The 20945-nt window shown below is 29.0% G+C and overlaps 1 protein-coding gene across 1 annotated transcript; it reads right to left on the bottom strand.

Annotated features, from left to right (window-relative positions):
- Positions 1-1688: 1688 nt before the first annotated feature.
- LOC108768572 (uncharacterized) lies at positions 1689-18909 on the bottom strand. Its single transcript, XM_018519038.1, has 14 exons — positions 18831-18909; positions 18464-18639; positions 13739-14108; positions 12444-12781; positions 12029-12259; positions 10878-11129; positions 10038-10199; positions 7645-7663; positions 6848-7041; positions 5728-6097; positions 4105-4439; positions 3711-3941; positions 2430-2681; positions 1689-2007 (listed from the first exon to the last, which is right to left on the bottom strand). Exons 2-14 carry the CDS (start codon positions 18630-18632, stop codon positions 1841-1843), a joined length of 3090 nt encoding a protein of 1029 aa, XP_018374540.1. The 5' UTR covers positions 18633-18639; positions 18831-18909; the 3' UTR covers positions 1689-1840.
- Positions 18910-20945: the final 2036 nt, after the last annotated feature.

The raw sequence follows: 20945 nt of genomic DNA, 5'->3' as shown, positions 1-20945 counted from the left end.
GTATTAAGTCCTTTAACGCTATAGATTGTCGACTATTTTTTATCCAGCAGTTATATAAACGTTACGTATGCACTTGCGCACTATATAGTAGTACAAAGACAAATTCGTACAGATTAAGTTTCTATGCCAATTATTGAAACTTGTAGAGAATTAAATGAAAATTTGTTTATATTTTAGAAGGGCTGATAAGGTTTAAAGAGATGCTGGAGCGACCGTCGAACTTGATCGATATTGATAGTACAGATTTTTTAAATTCCGAATAAAAAAGTTGATAATAGTGACATGTTTAGTTCATTTCTTACATTATCGTTCTGTTTCACTCAAACACATCTGTTCTTATCTAACATATTGCAACGCCATCTCTCGCAAGATAGAACATCTATTGCTAGACACAATTACTGCTTTGTTTACCGAACCTAAGTTTTTAACTTTTTTTTTCGATTTTAGTATAAAGTTCACCTTCCAATTTTGCGTTTACTTTAATCCTGTAAAAGGATTTTTTACTTCATTCAGTAAATTCGAAAATTTATATCGATCTGCGATGTCCCAACAATTTGGTCACTCCAGCATCAATCAGAAGGATGTGTTAGCATCTCAAGATGTTGTTTAAGACTATTTTAAAATAAGATCGGTTTATGAATGCCGCCCATAAATATTTATAAATTGTGAAAGAGAAGGAGAGGCGTACGTGCGCGCGGTGAGAGGAGAAGAAAAGAAAAGCGAAAAAGTATGTATGTGTAAATTTATTAATTATATAAACAGCGAAAAATCGACACGAATATTATAATGTATGCGAATATTAGTAACAGCTTTAAGAATAAATATTACTAATATACACAATAATACATAGAAATTTTTGAATATATTTCAGAAGTAATAGTTTAAATGTTCTTTTTTTCATAATTGGATATGCACAAACTCTCAAAAGTCCTAAAAAAAATGTTTGTTTAATTGTAATACCTAACGCTGTGTTTTTAATTAATATTTGCGAGATTTTTTTAGTATACCGCGAAAATTTATATATAGAATTTATGGCAATCTATTTTAAATGAATATATAAACTAAAGTTTGAAAGTATAAGTATAATGTATATTATTATATATTATGAAAGAAGTATAAATATATACAAGTCCTTTAATTATCATAATTACCTTACAATTCTGTAATATTAACACAAATATTAAAATACACTTGCAATTGCATATTAAAATTAATAAAAGCGTCAGAATTTGTTTTGGATTGATCTTTAAAAAAAAAAATCTCGATTTTCCTCAGAAAACATAATAGAATTCCGATCGGAATCCATTCAAATTTGTTCCATGATAGATGCCCAGCACGAAAAATTTGAACGCAACAACGAGAATGCTAACATATTGTTGAGGCAAGATCGCTACATAAGACAGTGAGGATAAAACTTGTTACAGGAAAGATGCAGGAACGACTACATTCCCTTAATTAGCGTCACACGGTCATCCATGATCCATGGTACCAGTCGTTTGATTCAACAAAAAAAGTATTGAAGTTCTATAAAAATAATCCAAGCCAATGTTATAATAAAAATTTATTTAATTTTTATTGTTTAATTCATCCCATATCCTCGCAAATAATTATGACTATAGCACAATAATATCTATTCATTTGAATATTTCACACGAAACAGGCGCGCTAAGTAGTTTATATTATTATATTATTATATGTAATAATAAAGCGTAACGTAAGAGTATAATAATATATAGTATACAGAAACAATTAGGTACAATAAGAACAAAAGAATTGATACATAAAGTGGATTTGTCCTATAATATTTTTCATTGCTGATATCTGTCTTATAAGGTCACAATTATTTTCGTGGCTCAATAATAAGGTACACACCAGTTTTCGCTATGAGAGTGAAACCTTTTTCGCTGAAAATAAGTGGGACTGGAGTCTGGGGATGAAGTTTAAATGTATATCTCGACAGAAGACTTACGAGTCCAGCCTTTATTTGCATATAGCCAAATCGCGAACCTGAAAGTTAATAATACATATGACATTTGCGAAACAGTTCTGTATTTTTCGTATAGCCATTTTGATCGTTTTACAAAGCTTTCCTCAAATACAACCTAAGGGTATATTTACTAATTTTTTTAATACATAAAAACAGTAGAAAACAGTAGTTATGCAGAATTCAATCAATAATTTAATAAAATTCCTTTATAAACATTTTCGATAGATACTAAAGAGAGAAGATATATATTATTTATAACTGAACGTCCTTATTAGGACATCCACGGAATGTCTCTGTACTATTAAGGATGCTACTAGGATATATAGTAGCAGTCTAATTAATAAAACATCATTTTTAAGCATAGACAACTTCAAAAATAACAATATAATTTTATCAATGATTCAGTATAAATTAGATGCAGTATTAATGGGTTAATACACACCGATACAGTTTCGCGGGCCTTCTCCGAATGGCAAATAAGCATAGGAATGCCTTGCTTCTATTTCGTCTGCGTTGAATCGTTCAGGGTCAAATTTATCTGGATTCGGGTATATCGACGGATCTCGATGTAAGCCAATTATCGGTATAGTTATTAATGTTCCTTTTGGCACATGAATGTTCGTTGTCGGTAAGTTAATTTCTTTGGTACAAATGCGATTCACGAGAGGAATAGGTGGATATTTTCTCATTGTCTCTGCATTATGTAAAAGAAAAGTATGGAGATACATCTTTTCCAAAATATAAATAATTTGTATGACCGTCATATAGTAGTATATAAATAACGAGATATTCTCGTATAATACATTTTTCTCCTGTACTGAAAAATTGTATTACACAAAAATGAAAAATTGTATTTCAAAATAATTGGAATTAACACAATGCAACGGGGATGTTCAAAATAAGAGCGACGAATTCGTAATCGATAGATCGCGAATTCAAATCCCGCATCTCGGATATACGAAAAAAAAAAAAAATTTTGTAATCCGTACTAACTAATGGAAATCACAAAAGAACTTTTTAGATCTAGATGACTTTTTGATTAGGCTTCAGATATATAGGGACTGATATAGTTCGTTAGTCATCCTCTAATTGCTATGCACTGAAAAAAAAGATCTATTAACAACATTATCTTAACTGAAAACAATTTTGTTAATTCAATAATACCATTAATGAAACAAATATACCAGAAGATTTGCGAGTTGCCGTGTTTTTATCCATTGCTAATGCTAATTCATGAACGGCAAATTTCATGAAACATTATTGGCATTAGCAATGGATAAAATCACGGCGATAACCCGCAAACCTTCTAAAAGTAAAAGTCTAAAAAGCGTTATCAACGAAATAAATGCTTTCCAGTGAGAAATAACAATGAAATTGGTTTCGAATTGACGTTGAATTTGGTGATGATTTCGACATCGAATCGACATCGATTTAGTGTCAATTCCATTGTCATTTCTCACTGGGTTTTGTCCTTGTTTCAGTAAAATTTTATTTATTTCATTAATACTGTTGATAATTAACAAGATAATTTTTAATTAAAGTAATGATGTTGAAATAACATCATTTTTTTCGCAGTGTACTATCCCATCCAGAAATGATAATAGAATCAACGTCGATTCGACATTAGTTTGATGATTTCAACATTGAACCGACGTTGATTCTGGACGACCGTTATTTCTGGATGGGACTACTAATTACACAATGCGATAATATATATATTTACCATTTATTACTTTATGAAGATATGTCATTTCGCTGACAGCGTCGTAGGTCAGTTCACCATGCTTTTCCAATACTTTGTCGATTTCCTTGCAAACTTTGTCTTGAATATCTTGATGTTGAGCTAACTCATACAAAGCAAATGTCGCCGTTGTTGCGGAGGTTTCGAAACCCCCTAGGAACAAACCATAACTTGTCGCAGCCGCTTCTGTCATGGTAAGTTTATTAACAGTCGCTACAAGTAAAAAAATGAGATATTTAGTTATGATAAAATTTTAAACAAAAGCACATTTTAAGAAAAAAAATTAATTTGGTTTACAAAATTGCAAAGAAAAATAATATATTTTTATAAGACATTGTGGAGAAGCTTATTAATATAAAAATTAAGTATATATTACATGACACGTTTGTAGTCTTCTTGTCATCAGGATCAACATAGTTCCTCTTCATTAGTTGTATGAGCAGATTCACGAAATCATGTTTAACGATATTATGAGATTGCCTATATTCTACAGTCTCTCGAAAAATATTCAAATAGAAGTTTGTGACGTATCGGTCCGTAGCAGGGATGGAAAAGAAATCCATAATTCCCGGCGCAAACATTGACAAAGCAACCCAAATCGGATTTACCTCTACAATCTTCTTTTGGTAGATTTGGTATATATTATTGGGATCCTCAATGCAATCAGATTCGACACCAAGAGCTGTTGACATGATCACATCCGTTGAATATCTATTGATAGAATTAATAAATAGTTTTTAATTAATTTTAACAAATTTTATTGAAATTACGAAATACCAATTTTAATTTTTATACCAAGTTGAAGACAAACTAGAATAAACTTTTATATATAAATAAAGAAACATTGATTTTAACATTTTAACATTGTTGTGGTGTTTTAGCAAAAACAAATTATATTCAAACAAAGATTCAAAAATAATAGTCATAAGATAGTGGAAAGCTGCCAAAAAGGAGTAACACCAGATGTAATACAAAAAAATTTTCATTACATAATTTAATTTATTGAAAATCAAAGAATAACATTTTCGACTTTTACTTGGTCTTCATCAATTCTAACGCATAACGAAATGAACTTTTTAACCCAAAATCAATATTCTACATACCAAGTGAGAGTGAGATAACAATTAAACTATAATAATAACTGTAATAAGAGGCCATGTAAAATGTTAGCAACTTGTAGTATAGAAAATAAGAATTGAACAATGTACTCCGATTATTTAAACGGAGATAACAAATTCATCGATCAGAAGTAAAAATCTTGTTAAATCCATAGGAAAAGGTGTGAAGTCCATTAAAATCAAATATTAAAAACTTCAACACTGAATAGGTCTACGCAAGGATAGTAAATCATCTATAAAAATATGAACAAATGTGCAGCTATTATTAGTAATGTGGTCATGAATTCAATATCTTAACATATTGAAAAGGGCATATCAGAATAATCATGTAAAATTTATCCCCTAATCGAGCTCAAATTGATGTCATTAGTTCCCACCCTTGAGATATACAACTTCTCTAAACATTAGCCTTGAAATTGTATTATGAAGAGAGAAAGTAAAATAAAAGTAGGATTTCTCGAAAAAAACTGAATCGATTTTAATGAAAAAAATATATGCTGTAAACATCGTATAAATAAGTTTAAGAAATTTTTATGCAATTTTTGTGATGAAAAGAACTGAATAAAGTTTTGAATCTTTTATAAACTTTTTTGTAATATACATATACATAACTTTTATGCCAAACGGTTTTTTCTTAATCCAGTCGTTTTTGCATTATATTATAAGTGGATTAAATAAATTAACAAGAGTATTACATTCTGTATACGCCAAAAGGACAAAACACTTTTTCTTAATTTGGATATGTTGTTTATCTATTTATCACATAATTCTAATTTTATTTTCTATTAGGCTAACAACCTTTATATTAAAATGAAGGAGTTTCTATCTTTTGTAGTTAAACAAATTTTATTTTTATAACAATTTCTTTAAAATTAATTTACCTTTGCAACATGTCTTTCATCTCAATGGAATCTCTCATTTGTGCTTTTTCTTTTAGATACATTGCAAGTTTTTCGCTATATACTTTCATAATCGGGAACATCTGTTTTATTTTTCCTGAAGAAAAAGTTGATGTCAATTTGACACGTAAATTTCGCCATTTTTTTCCAGGTAAAAGAACCAAATTGCCGGACAACGGGTCAACTTTTTCGTTGAAGTACAGTCCACGATCATGAAAACTCCCGAATTCCTTTGTCAATACCGTTCGAATAAGATCAGGATCGGCGATAACCAAATTTGGTTTAAATAATGTATACATTCCAAAAGCGCGATGATCCTTATATTTTATGTAAGCATTCTGAAAGAGTTGGCCTGTTGAAAACAAAATTACTTTTTAATTAATTTCGTATTTCAAGTAGAAATAAGTAACATATATTATTAAATTTATTAAATATAAATAAAATGGGTAATGATTGTTTAAAGAACGATAAGCACAATTTAATGATTGTATGTTGTAGCAATTAATTTTTATAAAATACAAAATTTAATTAATGAGAATTCTTCTTTCATGCATTTACTTGTGGATTAATATGTTCCCAGAATTGATTTTTAACGGCAATATAAATAATTATATTTTTGTGTTTCACAACATTTCTTTTAAAGTTGTTTCCTTGGACAACTACACACATTTATCAACATTTGTAAAGCATTTAGAATCATTTCTGAAAACCATTTATACATTTTCACTTTTTTAAAATTCAAGTGGATGGAAAATCTCTTTCAGATTCACTTGAATTGAAAAAAATGCATTTTTTATTCAAAATTTTAATTTGAGCAGTATTAAATGGGGAGATATAGAATTGTGCAGTTCCTATAAACGAATGAAAATGCATTAATTGAAAAGGATTTATTTCAACGTTTGCGAATGCGTACTATTGAAAATTTAATCGGTTTTAACACATTCAGTTTATTTTCGTTTGCTGAGAATTGAGTAATTTATTAGTAACTCTTGTAAAAATAAGAGGAACTTTCCCAATTGTGTAAATAATTATACATTAACATTACAAGTATGTGTAATTCCTCTTATTTTTACATATGTTAATATTAGATAAAGATACTGACCTGCTGACATTTTTCCAGTTACAAGATCTGTTAAATTACCGGTGGGTACAACGGGTTTAACATAAAAAACACCTCTCTTGTGCCAGAAATTAAATATCACAAATTTATAATAAATATACAAGATGCTCAAGGCAAAGATGGAGACCCCAATTAATTCCGCAAGTACCATCGTAAATCTGAAATATGATGACAAACTACTCTTGTGTAAAACGTCAACATTAAGAACGCTATAATGAAATTGTCCTCACTGGCCCTTCACTGGCAAACCTTGAATTTCAGGATCGCAGTGGTGTTATTTTATATATTATTTTATTTACGTTTGCGATAATTTTTCAAATATTTTTAAAATGTTTACAAAATATTTATAAATATTTATAAGACTTAATTTTAAATATCTTGTAAATATTTTCATTGTCTTAGATTGCGTAGATAAAAAATATTTATAATAAATATTATGAAATGTTTATTGTAAATCTTATAGTAAATGCTATAAAAATATTTATTAAGACAATATGATTCAAATAAAAAAAAGTACCCATAAAAAATATTTATTTATATTTATCATAAGTATTACACAAAATATTTAGCCTATTTTTTAATAATATTTCGAATAAAGCTTTATGTAAGATATGTATAAAATATTTATATATAGCATTTTAAAAAATGAATAACAATAATTTATCATAAATATTCTATGTTGTCTGGGAGGAAAAACTCAGCCGAAACAGAGCTTATGTTCATACAATCGAAGCATGTCACTGTGAAAACTTATGAGTATGAATCCACCAATGCCTTACTGTGTACTAAACAGCATTTAACTCCTGTATACTAAAAAGTATTTAAATAAAAAAGAAACTTATAAACTCTTATAATTATTTAAATTAACTTCAATAATTCAAATTAATTTCGCATTAGACTTGCACGTCTTTTTAAATATGTATCTACAGAACTTATAAATAATATACGTAAAAAGACATACGCTGTTACACGCTTCGATCGCTATTTATAGCCACGCCACTCGTTCGCGCTTAGCTCATGTGGAGGGAATTTGCGAGCTGTTTCCAGGTACGCTATCGCAATAAAGCTACAGTATAAATTTATTACCAAAAAAACAGTGTAGGATCTCATCGTATCAAATATATTTTTCGTAATAAAGTACATCTTTTTATAAACGAGATGCTATAGTGTATCTTTTACGAAAAGAATAACGCTTCTATATTACATAACGATGTTGCACACAAGACATTTTTTAATTATATAAAAATATTGCATGTGTAAATATTGTACCCAATGCATAAATATATGCATAAATATATGCATATATAATACTTTTTCCTATCTCATTTATAACATTTATGACATTTATGATTTTTATGACATTTATGACATTCATGACATTCATGACATTCATTACAATTTCGATACGTTATCATTAGAAAAAATTATTGTAGGATGTTTTGCTAGAGTCAAAATTACAGAAAACCTATAACGAACTCTACAATACAGAGTGTACCTCAAAAAGAACTCACTAATCTCTCATATAATGATATTCATGATAAAAAACTGAGATGAAAATTCCTCTACCATTTTACAATATTCGCAATTTTGTTTTTAGTCACCTAATGAGCAGAAGCATAAATTTTAGGGGAATCCTAAAGGCAACTGCATTATTGACTAAATCGTAATTTTTGTATAACAATTACTTTTTCCTCTTTTACAGATTCGAAAATCCTTCCCCAGGAATAAAATATGCATTAATACATGTTTGTAAGGTGGAGTTGATGCTACGAATGACAAAAAATTCCAAAATTGAAATTTTAAGTAAAATGTTTTGCCGTTCTTGGCATAAACTCCACCTTACAAAACACATATTAATGCGCAAACTTTAATCCTGCAAAAGGATTTTCGAATCTATAAAAGAGAAAAAAAGTAATTGTTATGTGCAAAAATTATGATTTAATGGGTAATACGGACGGCTTTAGGATTTCCGTAATGGCTATGTTCAGCAGAGAAAAACAGTTTTACAAATGTTGTAAAATTTTTCAATACGATTGGTTCTTGCTTTTGGTTCCTTATTATGGATTTAAATATATAAACCAATCATATTGAAGAATTTTACAACAGTTGCAGAGCTGCTTTCTCTGCTAAACGCAGCGACGATTCAAAAGGTATGGGAATCATATTTCTCGACAATTGGTATTAAAATTAAATAGACAACAATTTAACCTTGTCACAATCGATTCTTTTTTTTTCTAGAAAAATATACCACTTTGACCCAGTATGGCAATCCCTTGCATCCTGAGAGGTATGGGAGTCCACCTGTCTTGTAATGAAGGTATTAATTGTCTTTGATTGCAACAACATTCAACCTTGACGCTTTCAGTAAAAATATCAAAATCTACAACACATTTGGGAAGCTCACGTCTCCTTCAAGCGACCGCGACCGAGCTGAAATATATGTATATATATTGTTTTTATGTTTTACATAAATTAACAGGTTACCCAGTTTCAATATTTATCACTAGACTGCGGAACTTTATGCAAAATACTTAACTGAATATTAACTATCGGACAGTTTTAGCAGTCAATCATTGTTTGTTAAAGAGTTATTAAAAGGTGAAGTAAAAAGATTGAGATTGCCATCTGTAAATTTACAAAATTGCAAAATATGCATTTTATGCAAAACATTCAGTTAAGTATTTTACATAAAGTTCCGCAGTCTACTTATCACTATAGATAACAAAATCACTACAGTGGCTTCTTGGTCTGTATTGTTAGAGGAAAAATGCAGGAACCGTTATATTCACTTAATTCGTATTACATAGTCATTCATGCAAAATGATCGTCCGATTCAACAATTAAAGTGTTATATAAAGATAATCTAGGCCAGTGTTAGTTATAATAAAAATTTATTTAAATGTTTAGTGTTTAATTCATCAAATATTCCCGCAAAAATTCAAATAATTATGTTGACTACAATATTTATTTGTTCGAATATTTCACACGAAACACGAGCGCTAAGTAGTTTATATTATTATATTATCACATTTAATATAATAAAACATAACATAATAGTATATAATAATATATAATGTATAGAAACAAGATCAATAAAAATAAAAAAAATTGATACATAAAATAGATTTGTTCTACAATATTTTCATTCTTGATATCTGATATCGCAATTATTTTCGTGGTTCAATAATAAAGTGCACACCACTTTTCGCTGTGAGAATGAGACTACTTTCGCTGAAGATAAGTGGGACCGGAGTCCGGGGGTGAAGCTTAATTATATATCTCGACAAAAGACTCACGAGTCCAACCTTTGTTTGCGCATAGCCAAATCGCGAACCTGAAAATTAGTAATATACATATGACATTTGCGAAACATTTTTGTATTTTTCTTATAGACATTTTGATGGTTTTACAAAGGTTTCTTCAAAACATCCCATTAAGATATATTTACTGATTATTTTAATATATGAAAACAGCAGAAGTTATGCAGAATTAAATCAATAACTTAAAAATATACCTTTATAAACATTTTCGCAAGAGGGAGAAAGAAGGGGAGAAAGAGAGAGAGACAAAAAGAGAGAGAACAAGGAAGGGAGAGAGAAAACATATATTATTTATAACTGAACATCTTTAGGGTATCCACGGCATCCATGTCTCTGTACTATTAAGGATGCTACTAGGATATATACACAGAGAAAAAACTAAATTTAAGTAAATATTTTTTAAGTAAATTATTTACTAAATGTAAACATATATTTATTTGATACAAGAACCATTAATTTGATTTAAGTATCATTGTATTTTATTGAGCAAATATTTATTTGCTCTGAATAAATGTTTATTTGCAACAATTCAAAGAAATATTTACTCAGATTTAGCTAATTTTTTTTCAGTGTAGTAGCAGTCTAAATATTAATAAAACATCATTTTTAAGCATATGTAACTTCAAAAATAACAAGATGATTTTATCAACTTCAGTATAAATTAGATACAGTATTAATGGATTAATACACACCAATACAGTTTCGTGGGCCTTCTCCGAATGGCAAATAAGCGTAGGAATGCCTTGCTTCTATTTCGTCTGCGTTGAATCGTTCGGGGTCAAATTTATCTGGATTCGGGTATATCGACGGATCTCGATGTAAGCCAAATATCGGTATAGTTATTAATGTTCCTTCTGGCACACGAATGTTTGTTGTAGGTAATGTTATTTCTTTGGTACAAACGCGATTCAAGACAGGAAGAGGTGGATATTTTCTCAAAGTCTCTGCAGTACGTAAAAGAAAATTACGAATTAGATACATATCTTTCCCAAAATAGAAGTAATATATATGAACATACATTCATAGTAGTATATAAATAACGAGATATTTTCGTATAATACATTTTTTTCCTGTACTAAAAAATTTTTTTACATAAAAATATAAAATTTTATTTCAAAATAATTGTGAAATTATAACATAATGCAACGGGTATGTTCCAAATAAGAGCGACGATCTCGTAATTGACAGATCGCGAAGTTCAAATCCCGTATCACGTATATACGAAAAATTTTGTAATCCGTACTAATAGAAATCACAAAAGAACTCTTTAGATCTATAGATGATTTTTTTTACTAGGTTTTAGACATATAGGAACTGATATAGTTCGCTAGCTATCCCCTCATTACTATACACTGAAAAAAAATGTATCAACAACCTTATCTTAACTGAAAATGATTTTATTAATTCAATAACTCCATTAACGAAACAAATATATCAGAAGTTTTGCGGGTTATCGCCGTGTTCTTATCCATTGATAATGCTAATGCCAACGTGAACGGCTAGGCCGTTCTAAACTCTTTGAAGATATACTCGTGAAAGCTTAAAAAGCGTTATCAATGAAACAAATACTTATGCTCTTGTTTTTGTAAAATATCATTTATTTCATTAATATTGCTGTTAAATGAATAGAATTATTTACATTTAATATAATGCTGTTGAAATAATATCAGTTTTTTTTCAGTGTACTACCCGAGCCAGAAATGATAATGAGATCAACGTCGATTCGAGATTAATTTGATGATTTCGACAATAATCGAAGTTGATTTGACGACAATTTGATAATTTCGACGTTAAATTGACGTCAATTTAATTGTCATTTCAGTGCGATAATATATATACTTGCCATTTACTACTTTATGAAGATATGTCATGTCGCACACAGCGTCGTAGGTCAGTTCACCATGCTTTTGCAATACTTCGTCGATTTCCTTGCGAACTTTGTCTTGAATATCTTGATGTTGAGCTAATTCATACAGAGCATACGTTGCCGTTGTTGAGGAGGTTTCGAAGCCAGCTACGAAGAAGACGTAACTTTGCGCAGTCGCTTCTGTCAGGGTAAGTTTATTCACAGTTGCTGCAAGTAAAAAAACGACATATTTAATTATCATATAATTTTAAACGAAAGCACATTTTAAGAACAAAATTAATTTATTTGATTTATATGAATTGCAAAGAGAAATAATTTATATTTATAACATATATAGTGGAAAAGTTTGTTAATATAAGAATAAACATAAATTATATAATTTATATATTACATGATACGTTGGTGATCTTCTTGTCATCATCAGGATCAACATAGTCCCTCTTCATTAGTTGTAAAAGCAGATTCACGAAGTCATATCTAACGATATTATGAGATTGCCTATATTCTACAGTCTCTCGAAACATATTTGTATAGAAACTGGTGACGCTTTGGTCCGTGAAGGGGATGCAAAAAAAATCCATAACTTTCGGTGCAAACATAGATAAGGCAATCCAAATTGGATGTATCTCTAAAATCTTTTTTTGGTAGCCTCGATACTTGTTATTAGGATCCTCAATGCAATTAGATTCGATACCAAAAGCTGTTGACATGATCACATCCGTCGAATATCTATTCATAGAATTGATAAACAGTTTTTAATTAATATTATCAAATTTTATCGAAATTACGAAATACCAATTTTATACCAAGTTGAAAGCAAACGAGAATAAACTCTTATGAATAAAGAAACATTGATTTTCCCATTTTAAAATTGTTGTGTTTTTGCAAAAACAAATAATATTCAAACAAAGATTCAGAAATAATAGTTATGAGAGAGTGGAAAGATTCAAACGGAGTTCTAAGATTTAAATAGAATGCTGCCAATAAAGAAGCAATAATAGATGTAATACAAAAAATTTTTTCATTATATAATTTAATTTACTGACAATCAAAGAATAACATTTTCGACTTTTACTTAAAATTTTAACTTAAAAATTTAAAAACCAAGTAAAAGTCGAAAATGTTATTTTTTGATTGTCAGTAAATTAAATTATATAATGAAAAAATTTTTTGTATTACATCTATTATTGCTTCTTTATTGGCAGCATTCTATTTAAATCTTAGAACTCCGTTTGAATCTTTCCACTCTCTCATAACTATTATTTCTGAATCTTTGTTTGAATATTATTTGTTTTTGAAAAAACACAACAATTTTAAAATGGGAAAATCAATGTTTCTTTATTCATAAGAGTTTATTCCCGTTTGCTTTCAACTTGGTATAAAATTGGTATTTCGTAATTTCGATAAAATTTGATATTTGACATAACTTTCATCTTAAACGGTTTTTTTTAATCCGGCCGTTTTTGCATGATATTACAAGTAGATTAAATTAATTACCAAAAGTATTATATTCTATATACGCCAAAAGGACAAAACACTTTTTCTTAATTTGGATATGTTGTTTATTTATCATTATATTTCTAATTTTATTTTCTATTAGGCTAATAACTTTTACATTAAATGAGATTCTACTTTTGTTGTTAAAAAAATTTTATTTTAATATCAATTTCTTTAAAATTAATTTACCTTGCAAGCATGTCTTTCATTTCAATGGAATCTCTCATTTGTGCTTTTTCATTTAAACACTTTGCAAGTTTTTCGCTATATTCTTTCATAATCGGAAACATCTGTTTCATTTTTCCTGAAGTAAAAGTTGGTGTCAATTTGACGCGTAAATTTCGCCATTTTTTTCCGGGCATAAGAAACAAATGGGCGGACAACGGGTCAACTTTTTCGTTGAAGTACATTCCACGATCATGGAAACTCCCGAATTCCTTTGTCAATACCGTTCGAATAAGATCGGGATCGGCGACTATTAAATTTGGTTTAAATAACGTATACATTCCAAAAGCGCGATGATCCTTATATTTCATATAAGCATTCTTGAAGAATTCGCCTGTTGAAAACAAAATTACTTTTTAATTAATTTCATGTTTCAAGTAGAAATAAATAACATAAATTATTAAATTTATTAAAATAAAAATAAAATGTGTAATAATTATTCAAAGATCAATAAGCACAATATAATAATTGTAAGTTGTAGCAATTACAATTTTATAAAATATAAAACATAATTAATGAAAATTCTTCATGCATAAGTACTTGTGTATTCACATTTTCTCGGAATTAATTTTTAATGCCGAAATAGCTAATTCTATCTTTATTTAACAAGATTTCTTTCAAAGTATTTCCTTTCGACAGCTACACACATTTACCAACATTTGTAAAGCGTTTAGAATCATTTCTGAAAATAATTTATCATTTTTTTGCTTTTGTCGCATTTTTAGTGACTTCCTTGTGTGCTTGCGAATCGCTTCAGAGGCTTCTTCTAAGCGCGAAAACAGACAAGAGATCAGGCGGTCTGGAAAATATGTGCGTGTGCTACACAGCCATGATGTTATGTTTGTCAAGGTACTGCTTAACTCTTTCGTGCCTGATAGTTATATATATTATATAATATGCCAAATCAGGCACAACATCTTAAAGAATAATGAATTTACGATTACTCTGTAGATATAAAGATCTTCTTTATTTTAAACGTTTCAACTTCCCTTGAAGTTCTCCTCAGTTATATAGATAATAACATCGAAATGGATATGCTCATGCACACATCCAAAAAGATTGTGTCACAAATTGCCAGAAATGAAGTGATATTAAATCTGGAAATGCAAAAAACACTAGAATGGAAAAATATGAAACACTGATAAATCGAGTGACTCACTTTATAGATAGAGAATGTGTCCAGAAGCTTTAATACTTAATTATTCACACAATTACATTTGTATAAAAAGTAAGAGCAAGAAATCAGACAAGCAAGAAAGATCGCCGGTATCTGTATTACATCTGTACGTTAAGCACTCAATTACGCACACATGCAAAAAAATACATGCAAAAAAATAGTTCATATAAGTGAACTAACGAAGGATTGCTATATGCTTATGTAATTATGCTAAATAATTTTAATTATTATAATGATTAATTTTCTTAATTATAATTGTATGTTCGTTTTTATGTTCTTTTGTATTACATAATATGTAATGGATATTCTTGCTGATATTCTTCTGTATTACATAATACGTAATAAATATTCTTCATAATATTATATTGTCAATATTAACAAGAATATGTACTATATGACTTTTCGTTTATTTTAATATTTTTTTAAACTTGTGCGACATGTCCTAACGTACGGACATAATACGGACACTGTCGATCATTATGTCTGATTTCTTGTTCTTACTCTTTAAGCAAATGTAATTCTATGAATAATTATGCATCAAAGCTTCTTGACACTTTCTATCTACTAATAACTAAAGTGAATCATTCGATTTTTTAATTTCATATTCTTCTATTCTAATTAGATTTCTTGCATCGCCAGATTTAACATCACTCCATCTCTGGCAATTTATGAGTGACATAATCTTTTTCATGTGTAAGCTTTCCGATGTATATCTATATATGCTGAGGAGAACTCCAAAGTGAGTTGAAATTGACATTCAAAATAAAGAAGATATTATTTATTTACAGAGTAATCGTAATTTCATTATTTTAAGATTTTGCTCTGATCATGATAATTTCGACGTACACGAAAATATAATGATTTTTTAAGAAATCAATGGCTGTGTTCAGCAGAGAAAGCAACTTTACAAATGTAAAATTCTTCAATACGATTGGTTTATAAATTTAGATCCATGAGGAACCAAAAGCAAGGATCAATCGTATCGAAGAATTGTATCGAGAACAAAGCTGCTTGCTCTGCCGAACGCAGCCATTGCAAACGCGATGACGTAAGGAATTGAAAGAAGTATAATAATTAAAGTCATTTTCAGGGATACGTTGTCGATGTTTTACAATTAGATGTTGACAAAGATGTGTATACTATACTTAAAAGAACTACTTCGAAAGAAATGTGTAAATAAAAGTAAAGTTATAATTAGCCGGGAAAAAATATTTTATATGTATAATTATATAATATAAATAAAGATATAAATACGGCTCTGAAGATAAATCTAATTAAATATAACAAATTAAATATAATATAAAATATAATAATATAAAAAACAAAATATTCGAACTCACTATACACTGAGAAAAAAATGCTGTTGATTCAATTAAAGTCTATATTACGGTCTATATTTTTATTGACACAAAGGCATAAATTATTATTTCAATAATCAATAAAATATACGCATGAATTAATCACTTATGTTAGTGACAGCCCGTAATATAGACTTTTATTAAATCAACAGCATTTTGTTCTCAGTGTACTCAATTTCTATAAACTTAGTAAATAACACAAAAACAACAGAAAAACTTATAATAGTAAACAAGAATGGATTAAAATGGATTAAAGTTTCAAATCATTTAAATCCTTACAAATGCGTACTTTAGTAGCAATCGTACATTTTCACTTTTTTAAAATTTAATTGGATAGAAAATCTTTTTCAGATTCAAAATTGAATTGAAATACTGCATAAAAATTTTGATTTGAACAGTATTCCCAATGCATTTAAAAAATGCAATTTTTTTTAGATTAAAAGATATAGAAATGTGCTTTATGCAATTCCTGTAAACGAATAAAAATGTAGTACGACTGAAAAGGATTTATTTCAACGTTTATGAATGCGCACTTTTGGAAATTTAAATTCGTTTCAACCTATTTCAATTCATTTTTGTTTGCTGAGAATTAAGTAGGGGAGACCAGCGTCGGTTGTCACAGGTTTTGATAATTGATTTTTAGGAAAAAGTAAATGCTTGATTTTGAAATATTATATACGTTATAATATATAAAGGAAGCACGTCCGTGTCTTGTGCCATAGCTTAGCGCCGAGACACTACCAGTGTCTCCGGATCTACATTCTTTAGGTATTAAAAAAAATATTACTCGTAAATTTTCATCATATCGTAAAAATAAGTTATTTAATTTTAAATGAAGCTGCGAAAATGTGACAACTAATCCCGTGTTCTGGGTTGATTGTCATACGTTCCAGGATTGGCAATAGCATATTTGTAATGGACAACACATATAAAAAATACAATTTTTATTTTAATATCAATTCTATATTTTGAGTAATAATAGTAACTATGGTATTAATACGAATAAAATAGTTATTTTAATCATAAAATATGTAATTTGTTTTTGTGTACCGTAGTTTCTATATAAAAAATAAAAAACATATATCTATATGAAATATTATTTAATATGTTTACAAATTAATAAACTAAATTGAGCTCTCTAGATAATAAAACAATTATCAATCAAAAATTTCCGAGCGATTGAGAGCAGTGATGGCGTAGAAGTTGGTGCGTTTGATATCTTCACAATAGTATATTTCAATTCTTATACATAACGTATCGCTCAAACGTTTCAGCTCCGTTCGAGTCATCTTCAGCGATGAAGTAATTACATGTGATGTTCTTGGTTATAATTCATGTGATGTATTAAATCGAAATGTGCAGCAAGTAGAAAAATTTGTAATTGAGAGACTCTACTTGCTGCACTCTTTGATTTAATACATCACATGAATGACAATCAAGAACATCACATGTAGTTACTTCATCGCTAAAGATAACTCAAATGGAGCTGAAACGTTCGAGCAATATGTTATGTAAGAATTGAAATATACTATTGAGAAGATATCAAACGCACCAACTTCTGTGCTATTATTGCTCTCAATCGCCCGGAAATTTCTGATTGATGATTGTTTCATAATATTAATATTTGTAAGTACATATTCTCTAAAAATATTAAAATTAGTTGTCATCTATATATAACCTCGTCTCATTTTGGTCAATCTATTCCACATAGCCATTTTTAATAAAAGAGATTGTATTCACAAACTTTGTCAGGATAAAGATTAATTAATTGTAGCAAAAATTTTTTAGGACATGTCATTTTCTATGAATACAGGAATATCGCGATTAATAATGTCAAAGATTTGTCAGACAACAAAATAGATGATAAGAAAAAAATTTACTCACCAACTTCATTTTTTTAAAAATCGCTATAAATAATATATAATATACAATATTTGTGTAAATCATTTCACATAAAAAATTAATATTATATCAGCAATCTACAGTAAAAAAAAATTTTTCTACCATGTCCTGTTTGAGTTATAAGCATTTTGACAATCAATCCCGAGAAGTAGCTCCGATCTCCCCTAATTTATGAGAAATTGTAAAAAATAAGTTCCTCTTATTTTTATATATGTTAATATATATATATATATTAGATATAAAGATACTGGCCTACTGACACCTTTCCAATTAGAAGATCTGTTAAATTTCCGACGGGTACAACGGGTTTAATATAAAAAACACCTCTCTTGTGCCAGAAATTAAATATCACAAATTTATAATAAACATACAAGATGCTCAAGGCAAAAATGAAGACCCCGATTAATTCCGCAAGTACCATCGTAAATCTGAAATATGACAACAAACAACTCTTTCGTAAAATGTCAATATTAAGTATGATTTCATTAAAATATTAAATTATAAACTTCTTTTATGCTTCTATAATTTGCACTAGACAATACGATTTATAATCCATTATTCGCAATTTTTTAATCATAATATTATTGGAAATTTCTCATTTGTGAGAAAATTAACTGACTCGAAAATGATATTATATCTGTTGTATTATGTTCGTACGATCGAAGAACGTCACTGTGAAAACTGAGTATGAATCCATCAATGTCTTACTGTATACTGAAAAGCACTCAGTTGCTAACAATGCTTATGTAATAGACATATATGATTAATTAAAAAATATGCAGAATGTGCCAAATCACGTTGTTGATACAGAGAAAAAGACTTGTATTATCTCAATAGATACATGTTTGACATGTATCTATTAAGATAATATCTATTGGTGGTTGTCTAGTTTGTTACGTAACTTATGAAATCATAAATATTATTACTTGTTCTCTCTTATTTGTAAAAGGACTATGGTATAGTTACGTTTATACACCCGATTTAGCGTGCGATTCGGGGTCCTGAACGCTATAATGAGATTGTCGCCATTTCACTGGTAAACCTTGAAATTCAGAACCGTAACGGTATTGTTTTACATATTATTTTATTTACGTTTGCGATAATTTTTTAAATAATACACTATGGTTATTATATCTATACAGGGTGATCCGAAATTCACGAATTCGGAGTACAGAATATGACACTTTATCCTAAAAGAAACAACTTTTTCCTTTTCCAAAATTGTGTCTGACAAGTAGTTTTTACAGGAGAGCAAGTTGAAGTTATAATATTATAGTAAACACAAAAATTATTTGTCGAATGTAATTTTATTACAGGAAAAAATTGTTCGTTTTAGTACAAAAAACAACTTAAAAAAAAATAATTTAAAAACAGAAAACAAATTAAATACAACTACGGAAACAATTAAAATTGAAAAAAACTCCAAAGATAAAATCAATAAAGGAGTATAAAGCCAATGAGAGCCGACACAGTTGTACGTCTGATCAAAAATAATACATATGTCAATCACCAATTACAAACGTTTCGATCTTAAGATTAGGTCCTCTTCAGTGTAACAATAAAATTGTCGGAGTCAAGTTGATACGTTGTAAAACAATAGATGAATGCTCTCAGTGAATCATCGTTAGGCCGTTGTCCAAAATTAAGAACTTCATTATCATCTGTTGTATTTAGCTTGATACCCAAACAAGAATTCAATCATTTAACTAAAATTGAGTTAATATGTGATTTTTGAATTGTTATATCGCAGTCAATGTACTGAAATTGATTGTATCTGTTACGTAATTTTATTGAGATTTTCTCCGTATTTTGAGTCAATGCATTTAAGCAATTTACTCGGGGATCGGAGATTAGGTTGTGCGGTTAATAATGTTCACTGGGAAGTATTGAATAGTTTTTCGGAATACGGGAAAGGATCGTGATTTGAGATGATTTTATTTGAAACCTTAATTTCCTCTCTCGCTGTCTTCGTCCGCCTTTAGTAGGCATGGAAATAATGCAAAAATTATTAATATCCAGAAGAGAACTGCTGTAAGACGGGGGCCACGCTATTGGCAGCGACAGTCGCAACAATCCCTCGGATACTCATATATATATATATGTACTTGAATATATGTAATTGAGTGAGACACAGAGCAGAGATTTAGGTTTCAGCGATTTGATGTATATAATACTTTCGTTTAATAATAAAAAGAAAAATATAAGAGTGAAACAGAACAATAAAAAGGAAAATATGGAATGTATTTCTGAGGAAGCGCGAGGATAGTTCTCACCTTGATCAAGTTGATTTCTGACCAAAACTGTATGTAAGAATGAAATGAAATATTAAACTGAATAAAAGAATTAACTGTCTTGAACTGAATTGAATTGAATGTATAAAAGAATAACTGTCTTGAACTGAACTGAATTGAAGAATAGAATTAACTGCGCGCGTAACTAAACTAAGCTGAATTAACTGTGTCGAACTGAACTAAAAAGAATTAACTGCGTCGAACTGAACTAAAAAGAATTAACTGCGTCGAACTGAACTAAAAAGAATTAACTGCGTCGAACTGAACTAAAAAGAATTAACTGCGTCAAATTGAACTAAAAAGAATTAACTGCGTCTCGACTGCTTTTGACAGCTCCTTTTATATTTTGGAAATGAATGTGGGAGTGGCCTTTCAGGACCAATCAACACTCCTCAAAATTTGGTAGAACCTATACTCGCGCTTGGTTCCTTAAGATAAGGTAG

This window comes from Trachymyrmex cornetzi, unplaced genomic scaffold, assembly GCF_001594075.2.
Source record: "Trachymyrmex cornetzi isolate Tcor2-1 unplaced genomic scaffold, Tcor1.1 scaffold81, whole genome shotgun sequence".
Taxonomy (NCBI): domain Eukaryota; kingdom Metazoa; phylum Arthropoda; class Insecta; order Hymenoptera; family Formicidae; genus Trachymyrmex; species Trachymyrmex cornetzi.
This window is presented reverse-complemented; position numbering and strand designations above follow the sequence as displayed.

Coding starts and splice junctions, on each gene's coding strand:
- LOC108768572 (XM_018519038.1), bottom strand. CDS start 18,632: ATGGTACTTGCGGAATTAATCGGGGTCTTCATTTTTGCCTTGAGCATC. Junction 12,260..12,443: donor GAAGATCACCAACGTATCAT/GTAATATATAAA, acceptor TTTTACTTGCAG/CAACTGTGAATAAACTTACC. Junction 2,008..2,429: donor AGGCCCGCGAAACTGTATCG/GTGTGTATTAAC, acceptor ATTAACTTTCAG/GTTCGCGATTTGGCTATATG.